This window comes from Cetorhinus maximus, chromosome 12 (assembly GCF_964194155.1).
Source record: "Cetorhinus maximus chromosome 12, sCetMax3.hap1.1, whole genome shotgun sequence".
Taxonomy (NCBI): domain Eukaryota; kingdom Metazoa; phylum Chordata; class Chondrichthyes; order Lamniformes; family Cetorhinidae; genus Cetorhinus; species Cetorhinus maximus.
The window spans coordinates 111127545-111143876 of NC_135890.1; the positions used below are offsets into that span (position 1 = coordinate 111127545).

At 42.8% G+C, this 16332-nt stretch overlaps 1 protein-coding gene across 1 annotated transcript in view; it reads right to left on the minus strand.

Annotated features, from left to right (window-relative positions):
- Window positions 1–12610, minus strand: part of fam222aa (family with sequence similarity 222 member Aa) — a 359807-nt gene extending 347197 nt beyond the window's left edge. Inside the window, exon 1 of the mRNA XM_078554423.1 lies at window positions 11494–12610. Within this exon, the coding sequence (XP_078410549.1) occupies window positions 11494–11618 (125 nt within the window). The 5' untranslated portion in view covers window positions 11619–12610. The remainder of the gene's footprint in view (window positions 1–11493) is intronic.
- Window positions 12611–16332: the final 3722 nt, after the last annotated feature.

Consider the following 16332-nt stretch of genomic DNA (forward strand, 5'->3'; position numbering starts at 1 on the left):
CAGTTTCTTTAATTGGAGGCTAAGAGCCTTTAGTCTTGATTCACTTGCTAATCTCTATGGGACAAGTTGTAAAGGGCAAATTCCACAGCACTTAACAAACATTAGAAAATATGAAGTAAAGGCCATTTGTTACATTAAGTCTATTACCTTTTTACAAGTGAATAATTTGTCCTATATTCTGTTCATATTTTATATTAGAGAATTTCTGAAAGGCACCCCAGGAGGTAATTATATATAATTTTGCTGGGAACTAGATGATACAATAAGGTAGTACACTAATCTATCTGCGCTAAGATCTTGGGAAGTAGCATTCTGCTCAGTCCAGGCTGATGGAATGAAATTCTTCCTCGTTTTCAAAGTGAGAACCATTCTCAATCTAAGTCTTATTGACTTGACACAGTTCCACAGAACAAATATTCATTCAGCAGAAACTGACAGTCTGACTCAAAGGTCATAACCAGGCTGGTGTGGGAAATGCAGATGTCATATTGGAGCAGTAGAGAAGCCGATTTTCTTTCTGCCAATTTTCTTCACTCTCCTCCTGAAGATTTGTACTTGTTAGTGGGATAGTATTTTACTGGATTTCTGGAAGGCAAATTATACGCTACTTGTGGAGGGGACAGGCTTGATGAAACAAGTAACCTTTCCTCTTTCTGAATTTTATACTCTTAAACACAAGTGATGTGGCATTTGCCCTGTAGTACTATAGTTCTATTAAGATTAAATAGGGGGTTGGATCGGAGTTGGGGGCAAGTCTCATTACACCATCCCAACCGCTGCCCCAGCTGAGATAAATCAGTTAACTCAGCACTGACCATTTTTAAAACCTGCGACATTCTTGGTCTATATGGCTTATCTAATCCCTATATAAACTCTCTGAGCCATGAAGGGAGCAGGGAGCATACTTCTGAAATTGAGCGCACATTATTGGAACAGTGCAAAAGGAGCTGTACTCTACATTTAAACTGTGTCACTCACAAATTGGGAATGATTGTTGCTAAAGCTGGGTGCCAAAGGGGAAACCATATTCCATTTCTCAGCATTGACATTCCTTACCTGAGAAATTCACTAAATATAAACAGAAAGGGTATTGGGGCCATGGACAAAGTGCAGCATAGATTCATTAGGATGATACTGGGGTTAGAAATTATATTTATGATGACAGATTTGAAATGCTAGGACAAAGATCTAATAGTGTTCAAAAGCTTGAAAGAATTTGAGAGAGCAATAGTAATATCAACCGGTCACTGAATTGGTAACAAGAGAGCATAAATGTAAAATTAGTACTAGGAGCAAAGAGGAGGTTGGAGGATTTTTTTCTTGCAAAGAGTTATTAGAATATGAAATAAATTACCATAAATAGCTATCATACCTGGATCAATCACAATATTTAAAAGTGTGTTAGGTAAACACATGAAGAACATTATTCAAGGATTCAGAAAATAGCAGGAAACTAGAGTCACCAAAGTAAACTTTGATAGGAGCTAGTATTGGCAGAGGTAGGATGGGTTGAATGGCACTGAAAACACAGACATAAACATAGGTATAATACCTAAATACACACACACACACACACACACACAAATAGTCACTAGTTCTGCTATGTGTGGGGAAGTGGGTTAAATCCTGAAATTGTACCACATTGACATGAAATACAACCCTAAAGGCTGTTGAAATATTCAGAATTGTTGACTCATTAATGATTGCTACGGGCCATGTAAACTGTTACACAGACTGCAGTAATCATATTCAGCACTTGTATTCACTGTAGCTGGATCTCTGGTGCTCTTAAAAGAAAATGGAAGAGGAAAAGTCTATACAGATGGGGAGAAGAGCATTGCACAGCTGCCTAATGTGTGGTAAGTGGCTCGGAAAGAAGCCATGAATTTGTTATTATCCTCTAACACTTTAGCCAGTTACTGTTATTGTTAGGTCATCTTGGAAGATGTTACGTGTCTTACTGTTAGCAAGAGATCCAGCTGGAGGCAAAGATCCTTTTCCAAAGTAACCTTTATTAACATATTCAACTATGTACAGGATTACATAGCTACGGCTCATCTCCCAGATCTCTTCTGAGTGACATCATTATTACATAGCTCCTTACGCACATTCTCAGTGGCTATTGTTAGAGTAGTGTTCGAGTTAACCCTTTACTTTACATGTCCCTCCAAGTCTTTATCTCTACATGCAATGTACACATCCTCCAACACCATCTCTCAAGTCTCTGATTTTTGCCCGGATAATCTTTATGGTGATTTCACCAATCTCCCCGAATGTGTACTGAGTTCTTTTTCAGGTTGTTCAAGATCTGCCCCCTCCAAACTCATTCTCTGAAGTTCGTCATTTCTTGTTTCTATTGTTATTGGTTCTGTGGTCATAGTTTCCTCTTGAGGATCAGGGTATGCAGCCCATCTGGCTAATGGTTCTTGTTCAACAAAATTTAGGCATTCCTCTACTATAATGCTTGCCATTAATGTCTGAGGAAGAGAACGAAGTTGGGTTCTTAGCTCACGGCCCATCAAAAGCTTGCATGGAGCAAAGCCATTCTGTCAATGGCATGCAGCAATAGCTGAGCAGGGCCAACTCAAAATCTTCAATTTAGAATGACGCCAGTTCCAAAACCAAATAGATCCATCAGAATCTGTGTTGACCTAACGTAATTGAACAAGGCGGTAGAACAGGAAGTACATCCAATGGCATCTGTAGACAAGAATCTAGGCAAACTCGCTCTCAACCGCTCCGTTGGCCTGCGGGTACCTCAATGAACTTGTAACGCACAAGTCCATATGATGCTGCAAAGGATTGGAAACACTCACTGCCGAATTGTGGTCCATTGTCAGAGATGACAATGTCCAGAGTGGAAAACATCCTCTTCAAAAATCACTGAATCCCCCATTATCAACATCCTGAAACTGAACTGGACTATGACATAAATACTGTGGCTACAAGAGCAGGTCAGAGGCTAGGAATCCTGCAACGAGTAATCCACATTCTGATTCCCCAAAGCCTGTCCACCATCTACAAGGCACAAGTCTGGAGTGTGATGGAATACTCCCCACTTGCCTGGATGAGTGCAGCTCCCGCAACACTCAAGAAGCTTGACACCAGCCAGGACAAAGCAGCCCACTTGATTGGCACCACATCCACAAACATTCACTCCCTCCATCACCGATGCATAGTAGCAGCAGTGTGTACCATCTAAAGATGCACTGCAGGGATTCACCAAGTCCTGAGACAACACCTTCCAAACCCACAACCACTACCATCTAGAAGGACAAGGACAGCAGATAGATGGGAACACCACCACCTGGAAGTTCCCCTCCAAGTCACTCACCATCCTGACTTGGAAATATATCGCCGTTCCTTCACTGTTGCTAGGTCAAAATCCTGGAACTCCCTTCCTAAAGGCACTGTGGGTGTACCTACACCACATGGACTGCAGTGGTTCAAGAAGGCAGCTCACCACCAACTTCTCAAGGGCAACTAGGGATGGGCAATAAATGCTGGCCCAGCCAGCAAAACTCAGATCCCACGAATGAATTAAAAAAAAGCTATAATGGCTTCAGAGGTGATCCCATGTAGCTTTTGCACCTCAATCCATCGGGAATAATAATCTACAATGATGAGACATATTTCCTCCTTGAATTCGAATAGGTCCACACCAAAGCGTTCCCATGGTCTGCTTGGGAAAGAGGAGGTCAGAAGTGGCTCTTGCTGCTCATGTCTGTGAAAGGCGCAGGTGATGCAGTTGAAGACCTGTCTTTGAGGGACCGTGAGATACTTGGCCACCTTACGGAACTGTTGTGCCCTGCCGGACATTTGGTAGTACCAAGATACTCCTGGTGAATCTTCTGGAGGGCTTCCAGAGACCTCATGGGACCATAAACTGCTCATCATAGACCAAGAGGTGATCAATGATGCTGATGTGGCGATGTTGTTCCAAGGACGGCCTCAGGATGTAGTTACTGGGAATATACTCATCTATCAAGGCAGTATGTGTAAATCTGCACACATTCCTCATCTCACATTTGAGCCTCCTGAAATTCTTGCAACTTGCGTGCTATTGCTGGCAAATATTGAGTGGTTGAGGTGATGAAGGCCTTCCTCAACAAAACTTTTATCTTCTTGTTCTGGGTAGTTATTGGGTATGTGTGATAGTGTCAGCAGTAGTTTGGTATTTTCCCTGCACATACACTATAGTGGCATTGTATTGCATCAGCCTCAGTCTGAATCTCTGGATTCGGGGTGGCATTTTTGTGATTTCCTTCATATTCAATTACTAGTGGTTTGTGATTAGTTTCAATCTTGAATTGTAGATGTAGTCAGAAATTTTTTCACATGTCCAAGTCACTGCGAGGGCTTCTTTCTCTTTGACAGCATAGCGCTGTTCGGTTTCAGTTAATGATCTTGATGCATAATAGACAGGTCTTCTTGTCCCATTACTCTGGATCTGGAATAACGCTGCTCCCAGTCCCGTTCCTGATGCATCCGTCTCTACAATAGTTGAAAGTTCAGGATCATAGTGGGTTAGGATCTCCGAAGACATCAACATCTTTTGATTCACTCAAATATTGCTGTTGATGCTCAGTCCAGCACCATGCCTGATCTTGCCTCAAAAGTTGTCTTAAGGTTTGTTTACTTGAGATGGAGTAAGAATTTTCCCAGTTGGTTCACCATACCTATGAACCTTTGGAGTTCGGTGATATTCCAGGGTGGCACAAATTCTCTTATGGCTTTTGTCTTCCGTGAGTCCACAGTAATTCCTGTTTCCTGGACAATAGGGCCTAAGGATTTTATTGTGGGTTTTAAAAACTGACATTTCTCATTAAGTATTAATCCAGCACCTTGCAGTGTTTTTAATACTTCTCTTATTCTTTATTCGTGTTCTTCCTTTGTTGAGCCATGGATTAAAACATTGCCTATGTGACAATGTTGCCTAGTATGTTGAACATCATCCTTTGGAAAATCTCCGGTGCAGGGTGATACCAAAATGTAGACGGTTGAAACAGTAGCGTCTAAAGGGTATTATGTAGGTGGTTAGAAGTTTTGACTCCTGACCCAGCAGTAATCCGCTCTTTGCATTGAGTTTAGTAAAGATTGTACTCTTTGTGAGTCTGCCTAGATTCTCATGTACAAGTGCCATTGGGTGTACTTCCTGTTCTACCACCTTGTTCAATTGCATTAGGTTGACACAGATTCTGATGGATCCATTTGGTTTTTGATCTGGTACCATACCAGAACACCAGCTGGTTGGGTTTCGTAACTGGCAAAATAACCCCTTGTTGAAGTAACGCCTCTATCTCACTTTTTACCGTTTTAGAAGTGGATGTAGGACCTTCCTGGATGTAAACAGACAAATGGGTTTTGTATCTGCCTTTAGTGTGATGTGGTACACAGTTTTCAATTTTCCCAAGCCTCTGAAGAGTTTTGGAAATTCTCTTCTAAATTTGTTGTCTTGTTCTTGGTCGTTGACTTCACAACTTTTAAGGATTAGATTCAGACCTATACAAGCTTTCCTGCTTGCCAAGGAGAATTCCTGGTTCTGAATGGCATATAATGTCTCAGGAGTTGTTCTGTCTTTGTACCTTAATGTTGTATCAAGCTGATCTTTGACATTTAGCTTGATTCCTCCTGGACCTTGAAGTTGGATTGATGAGGGTTGCAGAGTAACCTTTGCAGCTACTTAACTCCATCAGACTGAATTGGGACTCCAGCTCCCGTATCCAATTTAAATTCTGTATGATATCCATTGACTTCAATGTTAGCAATCCAGTATTGGCTTTTGTTCTCTTTGATTTAATCGAGAAAAAAAAATTATTTTCTGGCCCTCTGGTTTCCTGTACTTCTTGTATAAAGCTTCCTTTAAAAGATTTTTCTTTTTGCTTTGCAAACACAAACTTTTTTAAATGACACGCTGTTTTAAAATGATTGACTTTGCTGCATCCATGACATTGTGTGATTTGGGTGGGACATTCTTTGTGCCTGTAGAAGTTCTTCCTGCCACAGCGGGAACATTGTAAAGTGGTGGTTGGTACTCTTTCAGCACACTTCACTGGTTACGCTTGGTGCGCTTTCAGATTTGCACCCAATAAATTGAATGACTTCAAATGGCTTTTCCCACAGGATTTCTAACTTATCCCTTAAAAACACTTGATTTTGCTTTCGCACTCTGGCCTGCCTGTATTGCTTTGCTCAACATCAAATCTTCTCTAGATTGTAAAAAGTCTGACAGGGTTTCTTCCAAAACACTGACAACTATTCTGTCTCTTGTTAAATCATCTTTTAATGTTCCATACTCATAATTATCAGCCAAACGACAGGGATCATTTATAAATGAATTTATTCCTTCACCTGGTGTTTGATTTCGACAGTTGAATTTTGCTCTCTGTCTGACGATGTTTTGACAAAGGCTAAAATATGAGTCAAAGGCTCCGATGACATCCTCAGAGGAGGCTGTCTTCTCATTCACTCCCTCCCTGGCCAGCTCATCACCTGCGTTGCTACCAACAACATATAACAAGATGCTAACCCGGTCCTTGTTACTTGCGAGACCCAGAGCATTTTGATAATGAGTGAAAAGCTTTCCCCAGTTTTGCTATTGGTCGGCCTGTCAGAGGCCCTATACATTCTGGAACGATTCTGGGAGAGGTAGGGTAGAAGTCATTGCTCACCCTGGATTGAGGTTCCCGTTTCCCACGCTGCTTTCTGTGTTAGTCACTGGGCTGTCTTTGTGGTTTCCCTCTCTGGGCTTCTTCTCATGTTGTCTCCTGCCATTTTATGCTGCTTTTCTGTGGGTCTGGTTGCTGCTACCACCATCTGTTATTGTTGGGTCATCTTGGAAGATGCTGAGTGTCTTACTCTTAGCAAGAGATCTAGCTGGAAACAAAGATCCTTTTTCAAAGTAATCTTTATTTACATACTCAACTATGTACAGGATCTTATTGAAACATATAAGATTCTGAGGGGAGTTGATAGAGTAGGTAACAGGAGGATGTTTCCACTTATGGGACAGACTAGAACCAGGGTACACGGTTAAGAATAAGAGGTCAACCGTTTAAGACGGAGATGAGGAGAAATTTTTTCTGTCAAGGGTCATTAGTATGTGGAATTCTCTTCCCCTGAAAGCAGTGAAGGCTGGGTCATTGAATTTATTTAAGGCTGAGTTAGACAGATTTTTGATAGACAAGGGAGTCAAGCATTATGGGGGGCAGATGGCAAAGTGGAGTTGAGACCACAACCAGATCAGTCATGGTCTTATTGAATGATGGAGCAGGCTCAATGGGCCGAATGGTCTACTCCTGCTCCTAAGTCTTATGTACAAAGCACTCTAAAATTCTCCTCATTCTCTTCTGAGTGACATCATTATTACATAGATCCTTACACACATGCTCAGTGGCTATTGTTAGAGTTAGTCCTTTACTCTACAATTACTGCATTAAAATGCTTATGCACCAGGATATAACCATCATCTGGACCTGAGGTGTTAGATCCCCTATGAAATTTTTAGTTTCTACATTATAAGTGATGCATTCCATTTATTTTTAAGCACTTTCATACTTTGCAATTAAGTGACATTTGGATTTACAGTAGACCAGTTAGATTCCCAAAAGTCACAGAAACAGTCACTCTCCCACATCTAATCCTCACACTTTAGCTCACAATTCACAGACTTACTGCATCCAATCTAACTACCCACATTTTCACCCCTCTAATACTTTCTCCCCCTGCAATTTAATTTGGCACTCTTCTGCTCCCACCTTAATTCACTTTGATGCTCTCTTCCATCCCTGTTCTTCTTTCTCCTTCTCTTCACACCTGTTTCCCCCACAATAGCACTCAGCACTAGCCCCAACTACTGTCTCTTCCTTCCCCTCATCATTACCATTGATTTCCCTTCTCCCCTTTATTTCCTCTTTCATTTCTAGTGATTAATTTCCTTGAGTGCTAATTCTACTGACTGTTGTTGCTAATGAGAATCATTTCAGCTGTAACATACTGTAGATAGAACCTTTTGATCTCACAACAATTCCCGCCTACGATATGTATGGTCCAGAATCACTTCCATTAGCAACAGGGCAAGGGTCCAAGTTCATGCTGATTTTTTTGTCAGTGAACACTGACACAGAAACTGGACCTCCAAAACACTAACTGTCAGCATGAAACATTGACAGCTGGTGTATATATGAACCGATAGCCCTTGCTAGAAATTTCTCATGTTCCCCCTATCAAGTCAAATAGTCTATCCATGCCCACTGCCTAGGCTTCCAAATGGTGACTAGAGCAAGTGTCAGAGCATCAACAGTGTTTGTGAAACTCTATTCCAGCATTCCAAACACTGCCTTCAGAAGAACGAGAAAAAAATTGGCCGGGGCCGGGGGAGAACTGCCTCCTTTATTCTGTGTGTGCCGAAATAAAGTAATTATTACCGGTAGCCAGCGCTAGATGACTTATAATTTAGATGCTTTTCTATAAAGATATTGTGATTGGCTAAAACAAAGCCTTTTATAGTTTATCATCAGGATTCCAGAAATGTCTTTCTTCTGCAGCTGTGCAGCATTTACGAACTGAATCAATAAGCACAAGGGGTGCAGATGATCTCGTTTCACCACCATACTAGTGTGGGTCAAGATGTTCCTTAAAGAATTGCATTGCTCCTACTGGGTAGAAGAAAGAGGTGGAGTAACTACAGTAATAGCATAGACCTTAGACCATAGCTGTGACAGCTCCACATAATTGCACTGACCAACGTAGAGCTGAATCATTCAAACCAGGAGCCCTGGTTTAATTGCTAGCTGTTATAAGTTTCCTGATTTCATTCATGCCATATTAAACACAGTGCAATTGGTCTTTGTGTGCTGAGTTAAGGAAAAGAAGGGGGTATTCAGCATGGGCTCCTGGACATCAGCAGTAAGTATATATGTTTGGACATAAGATCAGAATAGGTCAGCTGTGATGCTGAATAGCCTGCCAACATTCATTGGTCAGGTTACAAATAAATGGTCATGTAGTGGCTGCTAATGCTCACAGGACTCTACCCCAGCAAGGGTTAAAGTTGACAGAAGAGGAAAGGGGAGGATTTGAAATAAAATAAAAATTTCTGAGTGAGTACTTCTTTAGAGATGGAGGTTAGAAGCTGAATGATCTCGAACATAATTCTTTACAGGGATCTGCCACATGCCAGTTGCTATGAGTAGCTGAGCTTCTCCATGTGTATCATAATGTGCCACTGTTCAATACAAGACTCATATTTTCTTTACTACATTAATTATTTTATCTTGTCCTGCTCCCTACACATCTCCCCCAGCATTCTCTCAATATATTTTCCAGTTGAGAAGACAGTCAACCAACTTATTCTTTGACATTCCATTCTATAACGTGCCACTAGGAAATTAACACTGGTTGCTTTTGAAATCCCCAAAATTGTACTATTCCAGAAAGAATAATTTTCAAAAAAACTTGCAAAACAGAGCAAAAATAGTAAAAGATGATCCTTCCTGCTCTCATTTCATTGGAAGGCTCTCAGCTATCACTGGGTCAGCCATGGGTTACTGGACCTGAGTTCCTATTTTACAGGTTCTGAATAAAAGGTCATCAACCTGAAACGTTAGCTCTGTTTCTCTCTCCACAAATGCTGCCAGATCCACAGAGTATTTCTAGCATTTTCTGTTTTTATTTCAGATTTCCTGCATTTGGAGCATTTTGTTTTCCTATTTTACATTGTGCTGCTCTAATTTTCTCTATTTGCCTCTTCCTTCCAAAACTCTCAGACACATGCTAAGGTACAGCTCAACAAGCTCAAACCAGTCATTTTCTATTCTATTTTAATGTGGAGGGACATTACAATCAATACAATCTTGTTCCTACCTAACACCCACACCCCCTTCCAACAGGGCGTAATAGAGCAGGAACTTTGCCCACTTTTCCTCTAATCATTCCGGGGGCATGGACACTAAATTGTAGTGCTTCAGCTGGGGTCAGTTAACACAGCACAGACTAGAGCTCAAAACTGGATTCTTCCTGATCTCTATGACTTAGTACAACGTTAATAAAATTAGCTATCAGGGTAACTAGTGGTCACATTACTGTGTACACTTTTGATGACAAATCTGGGGAAGTATATTGCATAAAATGATATCTGATGACAATAGGTGGGTGGCTGATCAAATTCCACTCATGGATTTGGTAAGCTGATCCACAAAGATGCATTTATTTTATTTGTATATACATACACACTGCATCACCAACAAATTTAATAAGAAATACTAAGTTAAAAGTTCCACAGAAAATAATGGCACAGTCCTAATAATATTCCAAACCTCTCTCCATGTACATAATATTTTGCTTTTCTATTCTTCCTACCAAAGTGGGTAGCCTCACATCTTCCTGCACCATATGCCAAATGCCTGCCCACTCACTTAAACTATCTATATCCCCTTTGGAAACTCTTTGGGTTGGAATTAATGGAGGCAACAGGGTCTCACCTATCAGCTGGAGAGCAGGTGGGAACCACCAGAAGATGGTGGCTGCTGCCAGTATTACACCCAACCAAGGCTTAGGATCCTCGCTGGATCCCAGGCCATAGGTGAGTAATGGCAGGGTGTGGGTCAGGTGGGAGGGGTCAGCAGTAAGGTCAGGGGAGTGGCTCTCAGTAGGCTCCCCTTCCCGACGTTGGGTCCCTCCATCAGGCAGTGTGCCTTCGAGCAAGGACCCCCACCCTCTCCAGGGGTCTGTAAGCAACCCCGCATGGGTTTGCTGGCTATGCTCCCCACATGGTGAATCCCCTCCCTGCTGCTGGGTGAATACCGGCGGTGGCAGGATGCGGCCCTTAAGTGGGCGTTAATTGCCACTTAAGGGCCTCAATTGTTGGGAGGCGGAAAGGCCGTCCACGGGTCTTCCCGCCACAGACTTAATCGAGGTGGAGGCAGGAAGGTAGCGGGGTCCTCACCAGCCTAATTAAATCCGCCCCTCCAAACTCGCCACTGGAAGGTATTAAATTTCGCCCTTTGTACTCTCCTCACAACTTGCTTTCTGTCTTTGTATCCTCCACAAATTTGCTTACCCGATCACAAGCCCGCTGAATCTAATCTCGCCAGTGAACCATATAGGTGCACTTCCTAGCAGGTTTCACAGCGGCAGGAACCCTGGCTGATTTTTCACTCTTGGTGCTGTGATAGCATTAACGCTATTGCACTCATCGTGGTTTAAAAAAAAAAGATAAAATCTCTTGCAGGAACGAGAGTTTTGATAAATTTAGAAATTGTGGACCTATTCCGAGTTAAGCGTCTAAAATGCGGTAATGCCCCATCACAGTTCCAGTTCGCGAGTGACAGCAGTATCAGTATGAGGTTTTGCCACTTGGCGATGTCTCTAAGAACCCCACCCCAGTATGAGGCAGTGCCGTCGACTGCGGGGGGGAGGGGGGAGCGAATAAAATAAAGGACATTGGGGTCAAATCATATGGAAAATGAAAGGTTACATTGCCTATTACTGTACCTTCCTCTGCCCGTCACTATCATCTCGGTGCCCACTGAATGGAACTTCCTCCACAGTAACTCGTTCTCCTTAACCAGCCTGATTAATGGGACCACCCGGCTGACCGCCGGATCCAGGGTCTCCATGGGAGAGGGAAAAATATTCCACGCTCTAATATGTCGACTTCAGGAAAAGTTTCCAGTGAAAAGTTCCCAAGCATCGAGTGCACCGATTCTTCCGTGTACGATCACTAAGAGTCTGAACATCACTAGCCAGTAGGAACAAAAAGCAGTTGATGGACTTTTATCCTTGTCAGTGGTTAAAGCTGTTTTTTGTGCAATTTAATCCTTTGTTAATTTTCATCAGGAGAGCTTTTTTCTGTATGTGTTAAAAACCAGGGATGTCAGGTCTGAGTTCCCGTCCAACTAGATGCGTCAGTTACGAAAAACTGCTCACATTCAGGATATTGGAGCATACACACTGGTGAAAGTAGATTTTCTGTTATAGGCAGTCCAAATACGCACTTTCATCTTCAATAGAAAAGCTGAGGGCTGATGATCTACTGCTCCTACGTAGCTCAACGCTGCTGTAGTCGCCTGTTACTGCTGTATCTAACCCCTAGATCGCCTTGCTCGGGCTGCTTTGAGCCTGGCTGTATCTGTCGCTCAATCTTGGTTGGCTTGTATCTTGCTACGGCTCTGATCTCCAGTCTGTCCCCGGCTGCGAGTCTCTATCTGATCCGGCCTCGCATCGCCTAGAACTAGTGATCTGATCTCTCTCTACGGACTACTGCGCTCGCCTATCCGTCCACCCCCCCCCCCGCCCCGCCCCGGCTCACCTCTCTCTCTCTCTGCAACTGTTTCTAAAATTTCCTTTATTTTCCATTTGACAAGATCCCTTTCGGGAGCTCCCGCATGATCGTCGCCCTTCTCCGGACTGTATAGTGTCCTTTCCCCTTGCTGGTCAGGCTTGCTGTCGTCCTAATATCCCTTCTGATAATGTTTTTCCTTTAAAATATCAAATCTTAGCATCTTCTTCTCCATGTAGTTCCATCGTTTTTCTCCTAATGCCGTTACTTTGAACCCCCCACCCAGCCCCTTACTGTGCTCCGTCCAATTTCATCTTCTAATTTGTTGCCTTTTACTTAGTCATGGAGAAAAAATATAAAGCAGCCGAGGCGGTGTGAAGCTTCATCCGTCATCCAGTCTCGTCCTATTATTATCATCAGGTCAATCACCAGATCAGAGAAAGAAAAATAAACACTCATTTCAGCATCTGACGTGTCATTTTTCCCCCTCACGCCACAACTCCTGGCACCAGCTACATGTAACCGCATCTTCACCCAAACTCAAATCACAGTCATGTCAAGTAGCAGCTGGTGCCAGCCAGCTTTTGGATAGCATTTTCCCCGCGACAAATAGAAATCGGCACCTCATCGCTCACTCTCTGTTAAAGAGCCTGCGGTTATTTTGCATTGAAGGATTGCTCAGAAATTCTAACATAAATTTCAGAACTTGTTCATACATAGCGAGTTAGGATAACGAAGTGTTTTTTTTAAGGATCGAGGTTCGGCAGTTCCACTGGTGATTTTTCAATGAAATTATTTGACAATCAATTACCCACATACACGTTCTCGCTGTTAATTACCTCCATACGCAAAATTTATAATCTGTCATTCAGGAGAAAGGAAATGATTCGATTAGGCACTAAAAGTCCCATTTAGATACTTTAATGGTCTATTCCTGTGGTCAAATGGCCCAGTTTTAGAGACAAAAAAGCAAAACAGTGCAGATACTGGAAATCTGAAATTAATAAAAAGCTGGAAGCACTCAGCAGGCCAGACAGCATCTGTGGATATAAGATGGTAAGATTTATGTTTCAGGCTGAGACTTTTCAGAAGATTATTTTCATTTTAAGATCAAAAACGTGGTAACTCAGTACATCATTTCAATATTCTAAAGGATTGCCTTCATGGGAGAAAAGTTTTATAAGCTTTGAAGGGGAGGAATAATTTATAGAATTCATTTCAAAACCTACATGACTAGATGAGAGCATCAGAAAAAAATGCTGATAACACAATTGTGTGTGGTAAGTGAAGCTTGATATTTAAAGAGACTGAACAAGCTCACCAGTTTAACTATTGATTGACAGATTATAATTAAATATTGATAAAAGTAAAATAATGTGCAGAATCCACTCATATTTTCCGATGGGTTCACAGGAGAGTGGGAACCATAGATGCTATTTCCTGCCTCTAGCTCAAAGCACTGACACTAATTGGAACACCCTACTGCTAATTTAGCTAAGATCAGCTAACTTTGCGGAGCCAGAGGCTGTATCTGTCTTAGTTCCACATTAAGCCTGTGCATTTATTAACTGAGCCATTAGGAAACTCCAAATTAATATATTTTCTGAAAAAGAAAGGCCATTTGTCCCATCAATCCCATTCTGATACTGTGATGGATTTTCCCTAATTTATTTAATCCTTTGAGAATGGTAAATAATCATACATATCAAGAACAGGAAACTCTGAAATCCATCCTCCATTACCCCCAACCTGCCCTGCCAAAATCCCAAAACCAATTCAGCAAAAAAAAAATTCATCAATTTTTATCAGTAAGCCCTAACCCTTATATTTCTCATACAGGGAAGATTTGCTGTGTTTACTTCTTGTTCGTGACATCACAGAGATATCAGGGGGATTTTGTATAATTGCCGTTTCTGGTAAATCATCAGGGCTTTTTAAAAGAATATGTTTACAATTTTACTAGAAACAGTTACCATGGAAATAAATCCAATGTTTATGATTTCATTAACGCATAATGAGCAAAGGAAATCTTCCCCAGATAGTTCCAACAGAACGAGAGCCACAATAACAATCCATGCCTATGCTAACCCCTCTAACCTCCAGGCTTGTTCATAGTCAGACATCTTGTCCAGCTCTTTTTGAAATGAGTTATGCTGAAGGGCCTCTCCTGCTCAAAGTCATCCTCAATGGGGAATACTAATTCATTCCAATCTCAATTCCTGCTTGTGCAACCTGCAACTATCTTCACCAATGTAATCATTGGAAAGAAATCAAAAAAATCCAGGTCAGTCAGGACCTGGAGAAACCAAACAAGTTAGTATTTTAGGTACAGCTCCTCTTCAAAACATTAGGCTTCATTGGCATATTGGTACAAATTCACTATAGGACAAATTGCACTTGATGGGCTGAATTTTACGCTGATCGGGTGGGCGCACACCCGATCTGATCGGGCATGAAATCGTGTGACATGGCGTCGGGTGAGCATCCCAAATTCATTCAGCACCCACGCAACATTTCGGTTGGCAGGTGCGCACGGGAAACTCTTTCGAGTTATCAACGGTCACAGATTGCAACTCTTTCGGGTACAATCACAGTTCTTGGTTTCCGGGAGTGGGACATGAACCCACAACCCTCTGATTCAAAGGCAAGGGTGCTATGAACTGAGCCACGCCTGCCATCAATTGAAAGGCCACTTAAGGCCATTAAAAAAACAATTGACCAAGATTTCACATTGTCCGTGCGATTCCGCGTGCGTCGCATGGGCAAAACGGGCAGACGGGAAGCCGACATTTTGTAAAATCTCATCTAAGGGTGGGATAAAAAGGGTGTGCAGCATTGCCATTGTGAGTAGTGGGGAGTTTTGGAGAAAGTTTGCTGCTGATTGCTTATTGGTACTTGGCAGGTTCATCTCTGTTTTGAACTTCATTGTTAGCATTTCCAGGCTGCATGTGAGGACTTATTGGTGTCTCCAAGGTTCCTGGAGGATTTTGACCATGTGGACCCTTCCAGGCATCAGACAGCTTTCTGTTACCCTGGTAATGGGATTTGTGGTCTCTGCTGGAGGCACCTCCTCTGAGGAGGAAGAAAGGGACAGAAGGGAGAGGAGACCAGGTGCCCCTAAACAGCTTCCAGGAGAGCGACCTGTGGGTGGAAAGGCACAGGCACAAGGGGCGCAGGGCCAGCAGGTAGTCCAAGGCAGAAGGGACTGCAGAAGATGCCAGAATCCTGCTGGCAGGGTTTACAGGCGGTGATGAAGCTATCTCAACATGTTCCAAGGTGCAATGCTGAAGGAGGCTCCATCTCTTAAGTGATACTGTGACCTCCAGTTGTCATATGATTGGGCCTGAGATCTCCTTTGACTGTGTGTGTGGACACCCCATGCCAATGGACCTGAAGGTCACAGTGGCCCTCAACTTCTATGCCTCCAGTTCTTTCCAGGGATCAGTGGGGGATCTATGTGGAGTGTCCCAATCACCTGTCCACAGTGGCATCAAACTGGTTTCAGAAGCTCTGTTCAAGAGTGTCATGACATTTATTCATTTCCATATGGACAAGGCTAGCCAGGCTGAATAAGCCAGAGACTTTGCAGCGATTGCTGTGTTCCCCCGCATCCAGGGTGCAATCAACTGCACACACGTGGTCATCAAGGTGCCAGCAGGTCAGCAGGTTGCCTTCGTCAACAGGAAGGGATTCCACTCCATGAACTTGCAGATAGTTTGTGACCACAAGATGCATATACTGAAAGTCTCTGCAAGGTACCCTGGCAACTCCCATGACGCTTAAATCCTCAGACACCCCCAGGTGCCAAGGCTCTTCAGTGCTGCAGCCCATCTGGATGGATGGCTGCTGGGTGACAAGGGCTATTCATCGAAAAGGTAGCTTTTGATGCCTCTCTGCCACCCAAGAACAGAGGCAGAGCAGCATAGGAGTCATGCCTCCACAAGAGCGGTGATAGAGAGGACCATAGGTCTCCTGAGGATGCACTTCCGATGCCTGGACTGTTCAGGGGGAACACTACAATACCCCCCAGAGTGGGTGTCATTGATAGTGGT